This window comes from Squalius cephalus (genome assembly GCF_949319135.1).
Source record: "Squalius cephalus genome assembly, chromosome: 7".
Classification (NCBI taxonomy): Eukaryota; Metazoa; Chordata; class Actinopteri; order Cypriniformes; family Leuciscidae; genus Squalius; species Squalius cephalus.
The window spans coordinates 25663924-25687250 of NC_137128.1; the positions used below are offsets into that span (position 1 = coordinate 25663924).

Here is a 23327-nt window from a genome sequence, read left to right on the forward strand (position 1 = left end):
GTGTGTGACTTGTGCCAGGGCTAGCATCGCTAATCATAGCTTACATTAACTTTTACTAGCAGTGATTTTAAATGGATTTCTCCAAATTGCATGCCAAACTTTACCTGTCGAGTAGAAACTTCACGACTGAGGCATCAGTGGGAAGCCCAACCTGTGCTTTTAGCGCACGCCAGCGTGTGAAATATTCTCCCGAAAACACTCTGGTCTTGCTTCTTTCTTCAGAGGTCTTTCTCTTCTTGTCATACAATTCGTAGACACTTTTTCTCTTGCGACCCTCAGACATTTTGAAAAAACCCGGTGAGAAGGGCGAGCTTCAATGAATGGCTGAAACCGTAGCTCACCACACATATACACCTGAAAGTGCGCATGCGCAGAAAGCGAAAACTACCTAGGGACGAGCACGTACGACGGCCTTACGTAAACATATCACCAGAATGATTGACAACTAGGAGGACCAATAGTCTTGATGATCCACCCGGAAAAAGAAAATCCTCCACTATACCTTTAATCAAACATTCTGATGAGACTAATTTAGGTAGATGGTAAAAAAGAAAATCAGTCTATTCCATAAAATACCCAAGATGAAAACAGTAAGTTTGAGATCTGTATTTTGTGAAGTTGATTATTCGTTATTCTTTTTTCTCTCCTTTTTTAGGTTCAGCAGCTCTCTAAAAAGGAGGTAGAGGACCTCCTACGTAAAGGAGCTTATGGAGCACTAATGGATGAAGAGGACGAGGGATCCAAGTTCTGTGAAGAAGACATTGATCAGATTTTGCAGAGACGCACACAGACCATTACCATTGAATCAGAAGGCAAAGGCTCAACGTTTGCTAAGGTGATGACATTTAAAATCTTTCTCCTTTTTTGCCATGGCTGAGGTATTTATGATATTAATAAAAAAGTACCCACCCATCAATTTTATTGTGTAATTACAAGTATATATGCTTACTACCCATTTCATCTTGCTCTTAAAATAGTGCAGCCTATAGGGTAATTGTGTCTGATCTCACCATTTACATTCATTTATTTTCCCCTACCAGGCAAGTTTTGTGGCCTCTGGGAACAGAACCGACATTTCTCTGGAGGACCCAGATTTCTGGCAGAAATGGGCAAAGAAAGCAGAGCTGGACCTGGATGTGATCAATGGCAGGGTAAGATGCAAATTAATGGAGGAAAGGAGCTCTCCTGTACTGTGAAATGCCTCTCAGAAGATGTTGCATAAAAAGGCACTAATCTGTAGCACACTCTTTTGTAGTCATGTGTGGAGCACTAATGGCTGACTATTCATTGTTTTGTTAATGCTAGAGTCATGAATTAGCAACTTTTGACAGGTATCATATTCATAATCCTATTTGACAATTAACTGAAGATGGTGTGAATTCAAATCTGGGTAGTTTCCACTGTACTTGGTCGTGTCACTCCTCATAAATATGCTATCTTGGCATAATTAATAAGGCTGATTTCCCCAGGCTAACAATGCGTGGAATGTAACCGTAATTGAACAAAGGCAAAATTGTTTAAACTTGGCCATGGGAAGCATTTTCTGTAATTACCACTGTTCTTTGCTCTCAGGAGAATTGTAGGCGCTAAGCATCTTTAATCTGCATACAGAGAAATGTTATGTCTAAAAAAAAAAAAGTGCCGTATCACATTTTCTGCATATGTCCATGATTAGAGGTCTTCCATCTTGCCAGCTAGCAATCACCTATATCATAGTGCTGAACAAGCAGAATCCTTTTCTGCTGTCTTAAACACTTGAGGGAGTGCTCTTACCCCAGATCATATCTCTTGTCAGAATAATCTGGTGATTGACACTCCTCGGGTCCGGAAGCAGACTCGTCACTACAGTTCTATGAAGGAGGATGATTTGATGGAGTATTCAGAACTTGAGAGTGACTCTGAAGACAAGCCCATTCAGAAACCTCGGAGGCCCCAGGACCGAACCCAGGGGTACCCCCGCAGTGAGTGCTTTAGAGTGGAGAAGAACCTTCTGGTGTATGGGTGAGTGCAGTCTGGAAATTGTCATATTTAAGCATTGTTGTTGGTTTTAACATCTTTGTACTCTGACTATGCTACCCTGAAAATCTACTGAGATCACTTGTGCTATATCAACATCTTGCACTTAAACAGTCCCTGGGGGCTTTCCTTATAATTAGTTGCCATTTAGCAGATGCCTTTTGCTCAAAATCAACTATACATGACTCTGTAGGGCAACACAGAACCCCCACTGGGAAAAATTTCCTACATTGAAACATTCAAGTTAAAATTATTGCAGGCATCTAACTTTTTCAGTCCATGTCCCTCATTAATAGATTTCCATTTCCCTCAATCGTAGCTCATCATAGAAACCAGCTTTAGCAGGAAGTCCATCCCAGTGCCATGACATGGGATATTCAGCTTCCAGCTTTGTTTTATCGCCATCCAAATTCCCCTTGTCTCGTCGTGTTTTCCATTTGGAATGAGAATATCTGGTAGCTCACAGCCCACCAGTGCAGTGGCCGAGTTTGTCACGCTTGCTTGTCCCGGGGCAGTGGCAGACACGGCGCTATCTAACGCGCACAGTTAATTAAGCACCAGGCCTCAGTGCACTCAGCACTAATCATGGCTGGCTGCACACACCATGTCTGACCAGTATCTTTTTTTTCCCTTTTCAGTCAGACGCGTCTAGACCCCTGGGCTATACGGCAAATTAGATCCATCAAGTCTGAGAGCTTTGTCTCTTCTGAAGTTTTTTTTTTTATTTTATTTTTTTTATAAGCAGTGTAGGGTTGTGAAATCAGAGCAGACCTTTCCCCCTCTCTCTTCCCAAAAAAGCCCTTTAGGCCTGTGCTTAGAGAGTGCTTAGAGAGTGCTTGAATACTCCATCAAATAACAAGGGCATTGGGTCTCCCCATGGTCATGCACCATGCCAGCAAGACAGTGGTGGTGTCCCACCTTCTCCAATCATAGAGGTTTTTTTCCCAGACAGTAAAAATTTACTTTGTGAATTGTTTTAACTAGCTTTGTCAGTGACATTTTTGTGCTTCTTTCCAAAATTAAACACAACTCTAGTTCAAAAAGGCTTGAACTGAGCCCTGGCTAAATTCTCTTCTGTTGTGCATAGCTGGGGCCGCTGGGGTGACATCCTGTCCCATGGACGCTTTAAGCGTCCGCTAAGGGAGCGAGATGTAGAGACCATCTGCCGAGCCCTCCTGGCCTACTGCCTGCTCCACTACCGTGGAGATGAGAACATCAAGAGCTTCATTTGGGACCTCATAACCCCTACAGAGGATGGCCAGAGCCGCACACTGACCAACCACTCTGGTAGGACACTACAACCATGGAATTGCATTTATTTCCTCAATGAGCTCTCTTGCATTTACTTCTTAACCTGTTAAATGCAATTTTTGTGGTTTCAGGTCTGTCTGCTCCTGTGCCCCGGGGCCGTAAAGGGAAGAAGGGGAAGCCGCAGGCTGCTCAAACTCACATGCCACAGGCTGACTGGCTTGCTGACTGTAATCCTGACATCCTCCTTCAAGAGGATAGTTATAAGAGACACCTGAAACACCACTGCAACAAGTATGTCCTTTCCCACCTTTACAGAAACTTCCATCAAAAATAATGTAAATCTGTGGGGAAAAAAAACAGTGAAATTAAAGTTGTGTGTATATGTAACATTTTTACATGCCAATTACATTTTAAAGTACTTGCGTTGTAAGAATTCTAGGTCAACGTAAGATAACATTAGTCACCCCATTGATGGTCTTGGAGACATTGTATAATTTAATATCCATGTATAATTTAATATCCAAGTATAATATAGTATAAGTATAATTTAGATCTATTCAAAAAGATTTGTACCTGACATATAAATAGAAATCTTCCCAGCAATTTTTGTAAAATTTGGCCATGAAATATGAAAATACAAGTTTTTCTGTTGCTATCTTTTTTGAAAGTAACCTTTTTGACTTCCAAGCCTGATATCCTCAGAAGCAGGTGTATCTGAAGACTTTTGAAAAGCTTTTCAACTTGGAAAAAGTAATTGAAGCAAACTTGTGAATTAGCTTAACATGTCCAAAAGCGAGTTAGTGTTATTACCTTGTAGTGCAGATGTTTCATTAAGTTGCTTGGCTCCTCCATAGTTTAGCTTTGACTAATGAATGTCAGTTAAAAAATGGCCAGCTGTAAAGAATCTGGAAAAAAAAAACAGTCCCATCTTTCTGGCAAAGGCTTCTGCCAAATGACTGAAATAATGAATGACAGGCCATGAGAAATCTTTTTCTTCACTAAAATAATTTTTTTTAAGATCACTCAATTCATCGTTCAGCTCATCAGGCAGCACATGATGATTTTGCCTCTTGCCCCACATGTCCATAATGCCCTGTGTCGCTGGCTTGTGTCTTTTGTTTTTTGAGGCCTCTCTGGTTTCATTTGATAAATAATTTCTGTTGCCAGGCCAGCATTGTTGTGTCCTGCCTAACGCTAGGCAGTGACAGAGAAGAGAGAGAAGGGAAAAAAGGTTTACACTGTTGGCTCTGATGTGCATCCAGAGAAGAGGAACAGAGCAACAGCTGAGGAAACGTTACGAGACGATAAATGCGAGGTGCTTAGACCGCCAACCATCTGCTTGCCACACTGCAAACTTCTGCCTCTTTACTTTGGAGGCGTCCCGTTAGCACCTCCCCAACTTCCCTAACAGCATTAGGAAGGAAATTAAAACGAGAGGATGAAGGTGCTGGAGTGCATATGCGTGGGGGAGGGGGGAGAGGGTGGGTACGGGCGGCTCCCCAAGCGCAGCGGCGCGGTGCCAGGCCAGGTGCCAGGCAGACCTGTTGGAAGCGGGTGAAAGGCGGCACACACAGAGGTGATTATGTGCAGCCATCTGTCAGGCGCGGAGGCTGCCGCACAGCGTGGCTAATCAGCCCTGGCAGCATGATGGATGAGCCGTGGCACATGCCAAAGAGCTGCTGCTGCCGCTGCTACTGCTGCTGGCACAGCTCGGAGCTGGCCAAACTTACTCGCTCTTTTGTTTTCTGCCTTCTCTCCTTCCTTTGTCCCTTTTTCCTTCCTTTCAATCTGTGTGGCACTCCATTAACCCCTAACTCATCTGTTTTTTTTGTTTTTGTTTTTTTCTCTCCTTCCCTTTTTATCCTCTCTCTTGCTCGCTCTATCTCTGACAGAGTGCTGCTGCGGGTCCGCATGCTGTACTATCTGCGACAAGAAGTCATCGGAGACCAGGCAGACCGAATCCTGGAGGGAACGGATTCAAGGTTGGCATCTCTCTCCATTCCCTTCCACTGAATCCTGCCTGCTGTTATCTTTCCTCTCCCTCCATCACTTTCTCCTCCTCCTCTTCCCCCTTTCTGACAACACCCCCACCCAGATGTGCATGCATTTATAATGTGCAAACGTGCTCGCCATGTTGATGATCTCAAGGACTCGACTGAAGCTCTAATGATTGCGAGGGGCTCGCAAGTGCACAGGGTGAGATAAGCGAGCAGCTCAGATCTCCGGCCGTAATCAGGTTGGCCCTAAATAAACAAGATGAGAAATGGGCCTAAATGAGATGTGGCTTGCTAATGCTTGCGTTTCCTACCAGATGTCTGCAGATAGACATTAATGCCACTCTCATTAGATTATATGCCACTGCGGCCATCTCCTGGTTTTAATCACTCTTTCCTGTGTTTGTTTGTCTTTCATTTATAGTGAGTTGGATATCTGGATCCCACAACCCTTCCATGCTGACGTCCCCACGGATTGGTGGGATCTCGATGCTGACAAGTCCCTCCTCATCGGTGTCTATAAGCATGGTAAGCTCCGCCTCCTCACGGCTGCTGCTTTCCGACTGGTGCTTTTGTGGTGACAGGCGACAATAATTGCTAATGTTGACCTATTGTAATATTGCCTAGAGATTGATTGGTGATATTTTCCGAATGGCCGATCCCGCACTAGATTGAGGGTGGCTGGGAAAATGGATGGGGGAAAGAGCTGAGATCTAATCTATCAGAGGCAACAGGCACCTCTCAGCGCATTTTATTAACATTGACCCACAGTGTTAAGTGTTCTGGGAGAGCCTGCTAAATTCCCTGTTTGGGACATGATTGTTTTCTTTTGTGAAGCTACGGAGCTGTCACAATTTATCTTTTAAGGGAAAAGGGGCCAAAAGCAGTATTTAAAAAGAGAGATGGAAAGGAGTTTCTCAACTGCTGACTTTTAATTGTATAAAGTGTAGTAATAGTCACTTTATTTAATAGTGTCTTCTGCTCTCACCGCCGATATTTATCTTGATGTGAGGGGTTTTTAAGCTTCTCTCAGATTGGTCTTTTTCCTGAATGTGTGTACAGAGAGCTGTCTCTCCAGTCTCCCCTGGTGCGCTGCGCTACCTCGTTAACTCAGCTGGCCTCCATACGCACACACAGGAGCGTGTATATAACACAGGCTGCCTGTTCTTAATCATAATCCCAATTCAGTAGGGAGGTCTGGGGAGGAAACGGGGAGAGGAGAGGTGGCAGGCCTGGACTGCAGAGGAAAGAGTGATGGCCTATAAACCCCCTCATGATTACAGTTTGGCTCGGGGCGCGGCGGCAGTTAGGAACAATGTGTCACCGCATAAATCCTAATTGAAATGTGATGTTCTAGCGGGGGAGGGGGTGCTTGAGCCCCGTCTGATCAGCGGCTCAGCTGAAGTGGGTCCAGCCTGCCAATCGCCTCCCCTGTTGTGCACTGTAGGGATCCGCAGGCTCAAATCTGTTCTGCTTGGACAGTTTCAACGGGCATTTTCCTCTGGCTTTCCTTTTGTTTCTATCTTTTTTTTCTTTCTTTTTTTGGTTTGATTCAATCTTCTGGTAGATTATAAGGTTATTTACTAGTTATTTTTATGGCACCTTCTATGTTTAAACAGAAATGTTAAAAAAAAATTATTATTATTGTTTTCAAACTACATTTGACACCAGTAATTTTTTTTTTTTTTTTTTTGCCTTCACATCACCAGGGGAAATAATAGTTCCCCAGCCCTCAGCTTACCCTGTAATTATGCAGTTTTTTTATGTTCGCCGCTGCTCTCTTTTCTTCCGCTAGGCTATGAGAAGTATAACTCAATGCGTGCTGACCCCACCCTGTGTTTCCTGGAGAGGGTGGGCATGCCTGATGCCAAGGCCATCGCTGCCGAGCAGAGGGGAGCGGACATGATGGCAGATGGTGTCGAGGGGTAAGTTTGGCCCAAAATCACAGCCCCAGCAAGAGGGACTCCTCCTGCTCTTTCTTTCTCTGGCTCTCTTCCTCTTTCTTTATCTATCACCCTGCTTTTCTTTTTTGCTGATTTTCTTTGTTTTCTCTCCCACTCTTTTTCACAATAGAGAGGATGAAGACCCAGAGTACAAGCCACTCCGGATGCCTTTCAAAGATGATCTGGATGTGAGTTTTTGAAGTATTTTAGTCTTGACTATTATACTATTATTATACTTTTATCTAAAATCAGTATTATTAGATTGCATTACATAACTTTTCTTTGCCATATCCACAGGATTTTACAAACTCTCCACTGGATGATAAAGATGAAGGGATGGATGGTGAGGCTGGAGAAGGTATTTATTTCCATAGTGAACAGGTGTTACCCATCATACTTGATTTTTACTTCTCTGTGCTCACTATCGGTGTCTGTTTGTCCACCCTCAGGTCCTAAGCCTGGTGAGAATGGGAAGGCAGGCAATCTGTACTGGCCTCCAGCCTCGGCCCTTACCGCCCGATTGCGCCGTCTCATCACGGCCTATCAGCGCACTCACAAGCGCGAGCAACTAAGGCAGGAAGCCATGACCAAACCTGACCGGCGCCGGCGCCGCCCGCGTGATGACATCCTCGCCATGGTAACAGAGGGAGGAGCTTATGCTCCAGAGGGAGCAGTGGCTTTCATGGCTGAAGGAGGGCCCTTCATGGCTAAGGGATCACCTTACATCCCTGATAGCGCCGCCCTGCTGGCTGATGGAGCAGCTTATTTCAAAGAGCGACGGCAGAGGTGAGTTACTTCTAGATCTTCCATTTTGAAAAAAAGTTGTTCTTTAGTCATGCATCACCTCATTTCCATTTATCAACATCTGTTTTCCAGATGGACAAGGCGTGAAGAGGCTGATTTCTACCGGGTGGTGTCCACATTCGGTGTGGTTTATGACGTGCACAGACAGTGCTTTGACTGGTCCCAATTCCGTGCTTTTGCTCGTCTGGACAAGAAGACTGATGAGAGCCTGGAAAAATATTACTACTCTTTTGTGGCCATGTGCAAGCGTGTGTGCCGGATGCAGATCAAATCAGAGACAGGTAAACTATTCCTGTATTTTGAGAGTGTGAATTTGTGCTATTGCTAAAAGCAATAAAAGTGTTCAAAGATTTTTATTATTTTCTTTTTGTGATTTCCTGCTTTTTGTTTTGGTTGTATAGTCCCAAAAATTATTTTCTTCATTGTGCCCCCTAACCTAGTCTGCTTCCTCTACCTTTTTAGTAGCTCTATTTCCCTCTATTTATGCATCTTCATCCCTTGAAGAAACATGCTACCAGAAGAAACATGCACAATATATCGGAACCATATTGATAGCTGATAAAAAAAGATTTGTTTTAATTTTATTGCTGTCCTTCAATATTCATTCATTTCCCCTATTTTTACATTTAGATTACCTTTTCCATCATCCAGTACTCAGTTAATATTTAAAAAAAACAAAAAAACATACTGGACATTTTCATACTGGACATTATAACATTGTGATTCCTAGATTGATTTGTAGAATTTAATGATTCTTGTTTCTTTTTTTAATCCATTAATTCTAAATAGTATGTTTAAAGAATCACCATATTGGTTGTCTGCCATGAAAATATTGTTTACATTTTAATGTTGCTTTGATTTGAATTTTCACATTTTTGATTATTCAACTGAACATCATCTTTCTGCTTGCAGAACTGCCGGACCCCACCCTCATCATTGACCCCATCACAGAGGAGCGGGCTTCACGGACGCTCTATCGTATCGAGCTGCTGCGGCGTATCAGGGAGCAGGTGTTGCCGCACCCTCTGCTGGAGGAGAGATTGAGTCTGTGCCAACCCAGCCCCGACCTCCCTGCCTGGTGGGAGCCCGGGCGCCATGATCGAGACCTCCTTCAGGGTGCCGCAAAGCATGGTGTCAGCCGCACTGACTACCACATCCTCAACGACCCTGAGCTGAGCTTCTTGGAGGCCCATAGAAAGTTCACACAGGGCAAGGGTGCTGAAATGCCCATCATGTCTGATCCCCTCACCCCTCTGACCCTGCTCAAAGATGAAGAAGTGAAAGAAGAGCATGGTGATATGATGGTGCCCAAAGTGGAGAACAGTAACATAGAGGAGGTCAAAGGAGAGAAATCTGAAGCCCTGTCTCCTAAAAAGGAAGTGAAGGAAGAAGAGGAAGCAAATGATTTGAGTCTTAAGCACGAGCCCAAGGAGGAGGAGATGGAGGTGGAGGAGAAAGATGCAATGGAGGTTAAGACCAAGGTAGAGCTGGATTGTCCTGTGGATGGTATGGCTGAGGTGAAGCCCGTAGATCAGGAGTCCACGGATACACTCCCTACCCCTGAAGATAAAATTGCTCAGGATGAGAGTGAGCCTCCCTCGAACACTGAGACTAAAGTACCTATTGACAAAATCTCTGAAGAAGATGAGGAAGAAAAAATGGATGAGGATGACAAATCAGAAAAATCTTCACAAGCTGAAGGTGAATATTAGGCATTATTTAAGGTTTCATTTTCTATTAAAACTACGTTTGTTACATCTCTATCTGAGAAACATGGCCAAAACATTTTTGTATGCTCCAAAAACAAATGACACCAGTTTTAGGACAAGCTTACATTTTCTCAATTTAAATTACTATTAAATCTAGGATTATGCTAATTTCTCTCAATCATCTGTAATTTTACTTTGAGGAATACCTATTTTATTGGGAATTTGAAGCTCAAGTATGTAATTTCTGTGCCTCTACTGATACCAAACAGAACTGTAAAACTTGTAATTGTTGTAAAACGCTGTATTCTATTGATTGAACAAAGACTATTTGGCTGCTCAAGCAGTTTTTACACTGATCAATTTTCATTTATCATTGAGCATAGATTTTGATTTTAAAATTTGTTGCAGTCTTGTTTGTATTGAAAGATCATTATGATTTGCAGTTGGAGCCGCCTCTGAGAGTAAGAATTTTGACGAGGAGAGTAACGCCTCCTTGAGCACTGCCCGCGATGAGACCAGGGACTGCTTTAGTGTTGATGACGTCGAGCCGCCAGCCTCTCAGATGTTCAGTGAACGCTCACTATTCTCTTTCTGGCCCAAGGTTAGTCAAACCATTTTTCCCTCTTCTAATCTTTTCCTTCCTTTTTTGTCAATTCATTTTTTTTATATGCATCTAGTTTTCCCTTCTAGCATGTTGTAATATTGTTTGCCACAAAAGCGATTTGAAGGTAAATGAAGCCAAGCCCAAAGCTGTGAGGAAAACTACGATGTGATGCTTAGTGAAAAGACTGTACTAAAAGTTTCAGAGCTTTATCCTTTAATAGAGCATTATAAGATCCTTGGGACATGAAACCAGAGCTGAAATGGAGAAAATGAGATGCCCTTTATGTATCCTCTAGTTTATTATGCATGCATACACGCGCACACTTGTGCTGATCTTCTGTGTTTGTACTTCAGGACAGGGTAATGATCAATCGTATGGACAACATCTGTGAAGCGGTCATGAAGGGCAAGTGGCCTTTCAACAGGAGGCAGTTCTTTGACTTCCCAGGCCTGTTGCCTGGCTACAGCTCCATGACAACGGACAGCCCCCTGCAGAGGCGGAGTCTTGGTGATCTCTCAATGGTGGGTCAGACCAGCTATAGTGGCAGTGAGGACCTCACCATGTCACCACAGGTCAACAAGGCAAGTCCCACCTATAACCCGCCCTACTGTGCACTGAAACTCACTGTGGGTGCCAATGCACTTTTTGTCTTTTGTTTAAACATCATTTATTATTATACAATAGATTTTAAGAGCTATGTTGATTAAACACCCTGTCAATGTTCTTGTCCAGGATGAAACTTTAAGCTTGTCAGTACCTCGACAACGCAGACGCAGGAGGAGGAAGGTGGAGATTGAGGCAGAGCGTGCTGCCAAGCGCAGGAACCTGATGGAGATGGTAGCACAGCTACGAGAGTCCCATGCCACAGAAGGCCAGACACAGGCCATAGACCTGACCAAAGCCCTGCACGGCGTGTCGTCCTCTTCCTCCTCCTCTGCCTTCCCTGGAGCCATGGCCTCCTCCGCAGCCCTGAAAGCACAGATGGAGCTGCTGCAAGCAGGCGCTTCCTCCAGACCAAGGGCCAACGGCTCTCTACATGACACTGAACTCCCCAACCGGAGAAAAAGAGGTCGCAGGAAAAATGTGGAGGGGTTGGAACTGCTCTTTATGGGGAACAAGAGAGGACCTCTCAATGTGGTACGTATCCTGTCAGGATGTGATGTGGGTGTCATGCCGTTTTCATGTAGCACATTGACTAATTTTTTTTCTACAGGAAAATTCCGATGGGACCAAAGCTTTTGTAGATGGGCGGGCACACAGACCCATGTCATCTCCTGCACAGAAAGCCCCTGGTGAAGGCCTAGAAGAGGGAAGCCATCTTCAAGGAGAAGATGGTCCCAGCACTAAGGACCTACGGGAATGGCTGAGACAGCATCCCACCTACACTATGGATGTGCCTGGATACGTACCAGTGAGTGCAATTCTTTGTGGCCGTCAAATTTTTTTTCTGTTGGCTGATGTAGGAATGTCCTGTGCGGTATGCAGTTTATCTTAGAGTTCTCTTGTTTTTATCTTTCAGAAGAATGAGGACCACCTCCTCTCCCAGTTCGCGAAGCCCAAACAGAAAAGACACAGATGCCGCAATCCCAACAAGATTGACATAAACACGCTGACCGGAGAAGAGAGAGTCCCTGTTGTTAACATTAGGAATGGAAGAAAGGCAAGAATTCATTTTTAGAAATGGATCCATTTTGTTTTATCCCAAAATGTACTTTACACTTGCTGCAACATTTATAACTTTTATGACTACAGATGGGAGGAGCCATGGCCCCTCCAATGAAGGATTTACCTCGCTGGCTGATTGAAAATCCAGAATTTGCCATCGCCCCAGACTGGACAGATATTGTGAAGCAATCGGTGAGTCTTGATTTAATCTAAATTGATACTTTTATTCAGCAAGAATGCATCAAATTGAATAAAAGTGACAAAGACATGTTACAAAACACATCCATTTCATATAAACACTGTTTTTTCAAACTTTATATTCATCAAAGAATCCTGAAAAAAAAAAAATTCATTTTCTCAAATATTAAGCAGCACAACTGTGTGTGTGTGTGTGTGTGGTATGTATGTATATGTGTGTGTGTATATTTATATATTTATATATTTTTTTTTGATTAAATATACAAATGTTTCTTGAACCAAATCAGCATATTAGAATGATTTCTGATGGTTAGTTATTTCTGAAGAATCACGTGACACTGAAGACTGGAGTAATGGCTGCTAAAAATAAATTACCTTTTAAAATGTATTAATATAGAAAAGTTATTTTAAATAATAACATTTCACAATTTTGCTGTTTTTTTTTTATGTGTAAAACAATCTTAATGACCTCAAACTGTTTAATGGGAAGTTATACCTTAATTTATATAATATAAAAAATTTTTGTTCCCAGGGCTTTCTCCCAGAGTCCATGTTTGACCGACTCCTGACTGGGCCGGTGGTCAGAGAGGAAGGCGTGCGCCGCAGAGGCAGACGTCCCAAATCTGAAATCGCCAAGGCGACGGCAGCAGCGCAGGCAGCGGCCGCAGCAGCAGCTTCCACATCCGGTGTTAATCCTTTGCTGATGAATGGACTGTTTGGCAGTATGGACCTGACCAGTCTGCAGGGCCTGCAGAACCTCCAGAGCCTCCAGCTGGCAGCTGGCCTCATGGGCTTTCCCGCTGCTCTCGGAGGGGGGGCGGATGGCAAGCACGCTGCGGCCATGCTTCCTCTCATGCTTCCTGGCATGGGCGGCCTCCCCAACATGTTCAGTCTAGGGGGTCTGTTCGGAGGAAGTCTGGCTGCAGCTGCGACTGCAACCAACGGTGCGTCTGGTACAGAACAGGCCGAATCTGAGGAGAATCCCAACCTGAAGACGGATGAGGAGACCAAGGAGGAAGGAGATGAGAAGGAAAAAGCAGAGAAACAGACTGAAACGGAGTCTGCCGAGGCTACCGGTGATGCTGCCGCGCTGAATGCTGCTGCTGCTGCGGCCGCTGCTGCCGGCATGTCTACTAGTCCGCTGGCCTTCAACCCTTTCTTGCTGTCTACCATGGCCCCAGGCCTCTTCTACCCATCCATGTTTTTACCCGCCAGCCTTGGCGGCCTGGGCCTCCCAGGGTTCCCCCAAGCTTCCCTAGCTGACCTCCAGAGTGCTGTGTCTGGGGCTTTGGGGGCTGCCGGTGAGGACAAGGAGTCCGCCAAAGGGCCCAGCACAAATCAGGACCAGAATGCCTCTGCGGCTGATGTTGAAACTGCTGACAACACACTTGAAGACAGTGACTCAGAGGAGAGCCAGAACAAGACTGCTGATTCATCAGTACTAGATGATGACCTGGCAGGGCCAGTAGAGGAAATGGACTCCATGGAGGGTGGAATGGATGATGATGATGATGATGATGACGATGATGATGATGATGATGAGGACGATGACGAACCTGCTGATGAGGATGACAAAAGTGACTGAAACGGAATCAGGCCTTCTAACATTTCCCCAGGGCTGAGGAGACACACTGAACTCTGACAGGATGGTTAGTCCAGGTGTTTACATGCCAACTCAATATCCAAAACACTTTGGTTGTTTGGTTGTTGTTGACAGGTAACGTTAAGAGTAAAGCAAATGAGCTGTCTCTGTAACCATTAGCGTAGCCAGGGATGATGCGAACAGACATAGATTTGTGCGGATGTCAAAAGGGTGTCCCCCCCCCATGTATTTTTCTTTTTGTGTTTTTGGTTGTTTTGTTTTTTTGAAGTCTTTGGCACTGTGTGGGTGCCTTCTAGATGAGATGGAAATTTCCTGAAATATTATAGGAATTAATCGTTCCGATAGTGCTATGCTGCTCTCTCTTTATTTTAATATTATTTTGTTTTGTCTTTTTTCTCTCTTACTCTACTGTTGATATTGTAACAATGAGTAGCATCTCGTAATGTTCAGTGGTGTACAGTTTAACGGCATTAAGACACTCTCCGCTGCTGAGGAAGAAGCGTGGTTTTCGTTGTACTGTTCTGCTGAGAGGAGCGGGCGAAGTTCTCACATATCATAGCCTACACTTGGACTGTTCCCAGTCTCTCACACTGACAATCCAAACAGGTGAGGAGACCTCTCTACCTGTGGAGACAGCAATAACGAAGGCAGCTTTTGAATGTTCGATTTTACTCTTTTGACTAAACACCGGAAAGTGTGAAAAAGTGACATGAAATAAATTACTGCAGTCAAATTGTCTCATTGTATCCATGTTAATGCACTGGTGTAAGAATAAAATCAGGTACCTTTATCTATTTGAATGGACTTTTGTTACTTTAGCCACAAAGCTGAACAGCATTACCTCAATTCTAACTAGCCTTGAAGTTTACAGACATAAATGTTGTACATGTTTTTTTTTCTTTTGTGAGTTTTTTTTTTCTTTTTCTTTTTTTTTTGAAACCATCATGTATGATGAACTGTAAATTGCTGCCAACTGTAGTAATGATGCTTTTAATAAAAGTGACTCTCAATATTCGCCTAGGAAACCAAAACGCTGTTTGTGTAGCTCTGTGGGGATGTCAAACTGCATCCTCTGTTGACAACTAACCTTTTATATATAATCTAACAGAATAAATTGTTAATTTCCTTTACATTCACATGTGTTTGATCTGTTAAATTAGATTTATTTGAATTAATTGTAAAGGTTTTTAATCATTAGCACCAAATGTTTAATGCTATAGCAATGTTGAATTTAGGTGCAAAGTACTTGTTACAGACAGCACATTTTAAATTTGTTACATTTTTAAACAACAGAATTTCAAAACTGAACTTGAATGATTCTGCACTAGATGCCTCATACAGTAGCGCTGCATGACCTGGTTGCCGGGGAAAGAGGTTCCGACAGGCCTGTTTACTCTAGCCATCATAAACACCATCAGTCCTGTGGAGCGGTTGACATAATGCGCTCCGACAGGACGGGAGGACATGGCAGGGGCTCTCTGTCCGCTCCAGTAGCCAGCCATTATGAGCCTAACGCCTGGAACAAGGCTTTTTCCCCCATCTCTCGACAGACATCTTTCATAATTGCACTTTCCAATGAAGTGGCTCGTGAAATCCATAGGTCTCGTGTGCACCCAGCATGCAGCTCTTGGCGGGAGTTAGAGTTTGAGATTTGGACAGGAGGTGCTTGTACACAGAGTTGTCAATGATGCCTTTTATTGTTGCCATTGAAGTCCTGAGGTGTTAATGTACGTTAATTGAGTTTTTGGATGTGGGCAATGTTTTCCCTGGTCCTTTATAGGCGAATAACAGTGGACTGCTCTTGCGTTTGTTGAATAGATTCTTTGCTTCCAGTTTTTAATGAAGAGCGAGTTCTTGTGTCGTCAGGGCGGTTTTGTGGCATTGAAGATCTTCTGTGGTTCCTAGTCATTATGTGCCATCTTGACACATGGCGCAGTCGCTCGCTGAGGGCTCGTCACCGCCGGCATCGTGCCTCCTTCACAAACCACTGACTGCTGGGTGTGAAGTCTGTCATTGGCGAGGAGGCAGGTTGTGGTTGGCCACTGAGTGTCAAACATGGCAACACAGCACAGTTCACTAATGCTGGGCGCTGGGATTAGAGCTGGCAGCTTTCCCTTGGGAGAGGCCCTTTATCGGGAAGGTCAAACTGAATGCTTGGCTGCTGCGGTTGTAGACTGTAAAAGAGGACTTTTGGCACTGAACCACCATAAGAAAAAACTCTTCATGAGGTGGTATCAGAAAATCACCCATATGTATTGGTTTAACAATTTTCAATGATATTCAATGAGTCAACTACTCCTTTAATTACAATTTTTTTTTTTATCACTATTTGAATCAGTGCTTTAAAAAAAACTAAACCATGTTTACTATACATTTCCAAAGTCCCTTAAAGTCAGTTCACTCAGTGGTTATATTTGTAAAACATGTTTATTATTTCTGGCCATGAACAGCACCTAACTACTTGAATGGGGAAAGACCAAACTCTGCTTTATCTGTTTGTCTAAATTACAGATCAACAACAAATAAAATCTGACAACACATAAATTGTCTTTCTCAACTTCTGAGCTGTATATATATATATATATATGTATATACACATACATATACACACACACATATACAAATATATATAATACACACATATTATTTATGTATTTATTTTTCCCTCTGCTCAAATGTAACTTTATAGAGCAAAAACTATTTTTACATTTATTGTCTTTTTTTCCCCAAGGCTTGTCCACCTACTTTACAAGTAAACAAAGAAAAGTGATTGGCCGTGTTCACACTGCCAGCGACACAGCCATGATTCCATTAATTTTCAATGGAGGGCTGGTGACATAAGCAACAGTGACTATTGGCGACAGAATGTGGGCGTCAAGCGACGTGAGTCGCCCGTCAAAAATTCAGAAAAGTTCAACTTTATACAAATGAGCAGCGAATTTCGCAACCACCAGGAGTGAAGACCGTCAGTGGAGCTCCCACGTCACCATATCAAGTCAAGACCGAGTTCCAGGACGATTTCACTGTTTTATATGATTTCATTTGACTGTAACCATATACATAATTAGAATAAAATTATGCATGAAAAAGAAGTAGTAGGCAGTCTTAAGGGGGCCGTTTACACAACACCGTTTTTAACTAAAAATGGAAAACTTTTTATGCGTTTTGGCCCGTTCATTTACGACAACTGCGTTTTGGGGGTATGAAAACGTAAACTTTTGAAAACGGGTTTCAAAGTGCAAGTATTTGAAAACAATACCATTATTGTCTACTACACATGGTGAATGTGAAAACGTTGACGTCATCCAAAAGCACATTACTTTAGACCGTTTATGTCTATGAAGCTTCCCCGGGCGCCCCCATTGATTAGCTGGCCCCCACCTGCTGTTAGCATTCCATTGACTCCCATTCATTTTAGTGTCACTTTGACAGCGAATAACTTTACATCTGAGGTGTTTAAAGACTCCATTTGTCCATTATTTATTTCTAAAGAAACACGAAAATGTATAAAAGGCTCCATTACCTTGTATCTTACGTTATGGCCCCGTAGAAGCAATTTTTGTAAAAATAGGCTAACGATTGCGTCATAACCACGCGACTCTCTGTCGCACAGTAGAGAAATTACCGTATGGACAGGAGGAGAAGCTCGCGGGCAATCGGGGGGACGTGGAGGCAGAATGACAAAAGAATTAATCAGAATACTTAGCAGAAGTTTCTCCTGCTCCTAGCTCATGGACACCTCCTACTCACACTCTCTGTCTCTGCAAGTTTCGGAAGGGAATGATTCAGATTTCTCTTGGCACAGCTACTAGAAGACAGACAGGTTGCTCATGTCACATCCACGTCGTCAAGCTCAGTTTGAGTCTGCGCAGTACGCTCAGCCATCAGGAAGTGAGAGCTTCTAATTGACTTCACTTGTCTCCGTTGAATCCAATGGGGTCGCTGTGTCCAGTTTATATATTGTCTATGCTTTTTAGACCATATGGGCCAGAGAAACAAGTGCGCAGCCATCTTTTGTATTTTGTCCTTGAACTTGCATTTTTGCGGTCGCTCTGTATATTTCTATGGCATTCCCAGCAAACACAGAACGTTGGCACAACGTACCCAACCTTCTAACAACGTTTTAACAACATGGCCAAAAGGTTGCTATAACTACGTTGTGTGGTGAAGGTTGTTACAACGTTGTCACAATGTTGACATTGAACTACCGTTCAGGGCCATTGCTTAAGGTTGTGCCGAGGGTGTCTGGACAACCACTGGACGACATGTACTCTTCACTGCCCTGAAGCGGGAAAACAAGCATTTTAAATCCCAACCACCTGTTGGGCTCATTGTGTTGTCTCGTTCTTCATCGAGCAAGGATGCGTGAGTATTGCGTTTAATTTAGCCTACCTCAGCTATCAAACACAACCTACAACTTTAATTTCTAATGTGATTAATGTAGCCTCGCTTGCGATGTTTAGTTTTTCATTTGATTTTTCCGCTATTTAGTCTCATTCGTTTCTTTGCTCCTCTATCGTCCGGCTGCCGGCTACTGTCTGCCATACAGACCCGGTTTTGTTCATTAAATGTTCTGATCTGCTTTTGCTTTTTATGTTTTATTTATTACACGTAAAATAAATTTGTATATTCGTTTATTTCTTTTTTTTCTTTTTTCACAAATGTATTTTTGGAAGTGCAATTTGATTACCATATGCAGTTTTAATAAAGTTGAATTAACGAAACCTGTCATTTTTACTCTTCAAAGTGTACACTTGCAGTGTTGATAGCCCCATTAAATAATAATATAGATAAACAATAAACGATAAAAAATATATAATTATCTAACAAAATGTTAAATGGGGGATATAGCAGCATATAAAAATATTGTCAGAACTTCGTCGCGCAACAACGTTGCTACAGCCCTGTGGCGTCTTACAATTCTACGTTGTTACAATGTTGCGAGCACAGCGACGTTGCCATAGCAGAAATGCAACGTGCCACAACGTAAATGTGTTTGCTGGGTTGCTGTCTAAGTGTAATTAGCTGGTGAAGCGGATTTACTTATTGTAAGTTATCATGAGCATTGTAATTTTTTAAGCAGATGTCATAACTGTCAGTAGACCGAGAAGATTTTAAAATAAGCGGTTCATTCATAAATCCGTAGGATATGATGGAAATTCAAGATGCTGTGGAAATACAAATCGGAAGACAGAACACGAGTGCAGCTAACGTTACATAAGGTATTTTTGTTTAAAAAATGACCTTCAAAAATGACCTTTCGCGGATCTGTGAAAATGGGGATCATTTTGACAACTGTAAAACGCGAAGGAAAAACTTCTATTTTTAGTACATCGTTGTCGTGTAAACATATACGCTTAGTGAGTTTGATTCATAAGTTTATAGTTTGTGTTGTTAATTATATAATGCAGTGAGCAGTCCTCATTTGGGACTGCACTTTCTAAAGATAATTATGGCCCGATGTGCCTTCTACCAATAACATCAGAACGACAGCAGGAACGCCCACAAGCCTCTAGCGACAGTGAACGGGACGGAACTTCCGTTTTGCGATGGCCTTGGCTGAATCCGAAATCGCCCCATAAACCCTCATTCACTATTCCCTACGTTAGTCCACTGATAGCCTACTGTTCACTTAAAGGAGTGAATGAAAAGGAGTGAGTGAATTCGGACAGCCGTTGAGTGAGCATCGGCTGTAGGCCTACACTCGTTACTGCACTGCAATGTGGGATTGAATAAGTGCACTCAAAATCGTGAACTATGGTTTCAGACACCACTACAAATAGCGCCCTATTTGAGGGTATAGGGGGCGATTTCGGTTCATCTTTTTTAAGTTCATAAGATTGATTACATTTTTGACAGTAGCCTATTGTTTCAGGATTGATTCATGGACGCAAGTCCGTTCCGGGTCCGTTCTCTCAGAAGAAATGACCGGAGGCATTGAGGTGCGACTAATCAAAATTACTATTACATAATCAGCTAATTGGAGGACGCTCCCTTAACGAGAGCAGCTCATTAGCTATTGTGACAGGTCTGCAAGTCTGGGGCTCAGCGCACTTTTATCTAGTGCCAGCGATCCTGTATCTGTTCATACTTTTGTATGACGTTCATGTCTGTTCAGCCGCTGAACTGATTTAATATTCAGCGAGAGCCTACAGGGTTTTAGTAATGCACAGGAATCTGATCCCGATGACCTACAGTTTCCTCTTACAGGATTCCAGGAGGTGTGTCACAAAAAGCATGGGTTTATAGGCCTATAGCATCTATCCATCTAAACCATCTAAACCATCCAGCCAATGAGCCTAAAACTACTGTTTTCTTCAAATGTCAGGCTCTGGCCAGCTGATTCTTATTCTGAGCCAATAAACATGTCATTTCCAGCTGGAGTTGGTCGGGCCGCCTGTCTCTGCAGCTTTCCGATAAAGAGCGATTTTGCGGTCGCCTTGACGACCTGGTGCCTCGCCGTGATTGATCACAGTATCCCGCGCCGGTGACACAGGTAGGGGGAGGGAGGGACGCAGCCGAGCTCTAACAGATGCAGCGTCGATGTCCTTCTCCCCGGCTGAGGGGATTTAAAACTGTCACACGCTCTCACACCTCCTGTTTCCCTCGGAGACGGATGTGTCGTGCGTGACATTGAGGGCGAGAGGCAGAGCATCAATCGCAGGCTGGGTGATAAGTGTCATGCCGACTGCTCGCCAGGCCTGTTTCTCAAACTGCGCGCGCGCACTTTTTCACGCTCTCACTCAGTAGTGCAAACAGATGTCAACTTAGAACTTCCGACAGCTTCTTGTGGAAAACAGCGAGGGATATAAAAATAGACATATATTTTAAATAAATAGTCCTCCCAAGAATATGACATTTACTCATCCTCCAAACCTGTTTGAATTTCTTCTCTTTTTTTTTACAAGAAACAAAACAAAAAAAAGAATTTAGCAGAATGTTGCTCTTTTGAAAGTTAATGGTGACTAAATGTCAAGCTCCAAAAATGACCAATGAAAAGAACCATGAAAGAAGTGCATGTTATAGAACTATACACTATATTTGAAGTCTTCCGTAGGTTTTGTGTGTCTAAATTTCAAGTCGTTATTCATTGAGAATCCTCTGCAGCTCTCTAATCTTATTTAGCCTACGTTCATGTATATTCAAATATGGGATCACGTCAAAATGTCAAAGATTTCATTGGTTCTTGTGTGCCTGCTTCTATAATGTCATTCACTTTCATTGTATGAAAATGAGCAGTATGAACATCCTGTCTAACATCATTTTAACAACATGAGTGTGAGTAAATGATGACAGGTCTCATTTTTTGGTAAACTATGGGTGAAAATCCTTTAAGTTTATATGTAAAAACAGAAGATGACCTTCATGTCTACAAACATACTTGGAGGTCTCTTGATTTTGCTTGCTGGTCTGTGCTTGTCACACAGCTGAGATGAAGACTGATTATTCAGCACAGGTATGACTCATCAGAAGCCATATTGCCCAAAGCCGGTGTCTGTGAGCTGTGAGGCCCCAGAGACGGGCTGTATTTCACTGTGAAATTAAACGCTCCTGCGCTACACAAACAACCTCATTATGCCCTGTTCGCCCAGGAAGATTTGCTGCAGAATGTTTTGCCCAACTTCTGCTGATATGGGGGTGGAAGAGAGGAATGCATAACTTAACACATGGCAGTTTCTCGTCTCTGAGAGACATTTATGTTAAATCCTCAAGTCTCAGTGTGATTCAGTCTTAGATCATCCTGTTATTAGATGAAAGTGTCTGACCAGTAAACAAGACCCCAAAAGTCAGTGGTTTTTGTGGGTTGTCTGTTCTGATACGGTTGCGGACAGCAACGATGCTAAAGGCTAATAATAAAATGAATCTATAATCAGAATAATGAGGATCAGAATAATAAACTCCCATGTTGTGCCAAACTTGTATGACTTTTGTTCATCTTTGGAACATAAAAGAACCAATTTTTAATGAAACCTGAGAGATTTCTGTTGGTTCAGACCACATTGGTTCTCATTGGTTTTGACACGTGAGAACCAATGAAGTTTGAGTTCGGGTGAGCTTCTGTGTACCTACCATATTTTATGCTCGCTGATCAATGGGTCAAAGATCAAAGGTCTAAATTTAATTGTATATAAAAGATCATGCCTCTTCAGAAGACTTGGATTAAACTTCTCGATCCATATGGATTACCATGGTTACACTTTATTTTAAGGTGTCCTTATTATAGTGTAATTATACATTTTAGTACTGAGTAATATTAATTTACAACATACTTACTTTAGGATTAGGGTTTGGTGTATGGTTAGTGGTATGTATTTAAGACCATGTCATGTGTAAAGTGTAACAAATTTCTTTTACGGTCTCTTTATGAATGTTTTGAAGTGCCAGTGTTTTGGATGAATGGAGGAACAGAAATCTCTCAGGTTTCATTAAAATAGGCCTATCTTAATTTGTGTTTCGAAGATGAACAAACAATTTATGGGTTTAGAATGACATGAGGGTAAACAAATTATTATTAATTTTTTTATTTTTTGGGTAAACTCCCTTTATATACAGGTTGACTTGCAATGAAGACAAACTTGGTTTGTGCTAACAATGTGTTTTGTTAGCCTGGGTTTCCCCATGCTGCCTTGTGCGCAGCGCGATTTTATTCACGCTGCTAGGCAGCCTGGACACCATGGACCAGATTTTCCCCAATCACAGGAAGGGAACCAATCACAGAATGGGGAGGGAGCAGCAAGACGATGACGACGTCTATGCGACACACCGAAGCAGTTTGTTTATATCTATGGATCCAACATGGCAGCAGACGTGAAGTTATCTTTCGATGCAGCCTTAGATAGTGTTCTAAGTAGTTTAGAACGCAAGTTTATTTCGTCTTCTTCCTCGTCGAATTTCTGTCGCTCTACATACGTCATCTGGTATAATTGAAACGATTGGCTATGAGCTACGTACAGGCGCATTTGATAGACATTCGTAGCGCCCAATAAACGGCTCTGGGCATTCGTAAACCACGCCTCAAATACGAGAAAATGAACATGTGGTTCCCAGACCACGTCTCAATGAGAAGAGGTGTGACGTTAGCCAGGCTAGAGTTTTGTATGGTGAAGTAGGCTTATTAGCTGCTGAGAGCATGCAATTCAAGAAATGTTTACAAACCAAACACTCAAACTATAAGGAAAATATAAAACTAAAAAAGTCAAATACTCATAAGTATACTTTTACACAATAAAAGTGGGCCAATTTAGTCCCAAGTAGTATAAAAAGTACACTTGCAAGTACTAGAACATTGATATTACTTCATAAAGTAGCCTATATATACTTAAAAATATACTTGAACTTAACTTAAGTAGCCTATACTTTAAATGAACTTAAGGTACTTATTAATTTGGTCACTGAATGCCTTTTCTGTGGTAAATGTAATGTTACGTGACATTGTTTACAAGCTATCGACGTCTTTCCGCTGTTGAAACACTGATCGAGCATATATATATATAGCTTATTTATATATATATATTTATATATATATATATATATAGATCA

General features: G+C 42.6%; 1 protein-coding gene across 1 annotated transcript in view; it reads left to right on the top strand.

Annotated features, from left to right (window-relative positions):
• The window catches only part of chd7 (chromodomain helicase DNA binding protein 7), a 66394-nt gene extending 52496 nt beyond the window's left edge, over positions 1–13898 (top strand). Inside the window, exons 19-38 of the mRNA XM_079877607.1 lie at positions 656–835; positions 1041–1151; positions 1796–2001; positions 3104–3303; positions 3399–3558; positions 5160–5249; positions 5686–5789; positions 7057–7186; positions 7335–7392; positions 7502–7562; positions 7654–7990; positions 8081–8289; positions 8921–9709; positions 10161–10318; positions 10675–10902; positions 11054–11458; positions 11535–11732; positions 11841–11981; positions 12074–12178; positions 12717–13898. Of these exons, the coding sequence (XP_079733733.1) occupies positions 656–835; positions 1041–1151; positions 1796–2001; positions 3104–3303; positions 3399–3558; positions 5160–5249; positions 5686–5789; positions 7057–7186; positions 7335–7392; positions 7502–7562; positions 7654–7990; positions 8081–8289; positions 8921–9709; positions 10161–10318; positions 10675–10902; positions 11054–11458; positions 11535–11732; positions 11841–11981; positions 12074–12178; positions 12717–13769 (4923 nt within the window). The 3' untranslated portion in view covers positions 13770–13898. The remainder of the gene's footprint in view (positions 1–655; positions 836–1040; positions 1152–1795; positions 2002–3103; positions 3304–3398; positions 3559–5159; positions 5250–5685; positions 5790–7056; positions 7187–7334; positions 7393–7501; positions 7563–7653; positions 7991–8080; positions 8290–8920; positions 9710–10160; positions 10319–10674; positions 10903–11053; positions 11459–11534; positions 11733–11840; positions 11982–12073; positions 12179–12716) is intronic.
• The last annotated feature ends 9429 nt before the right edge of the window (positions 13899–23327 follow it).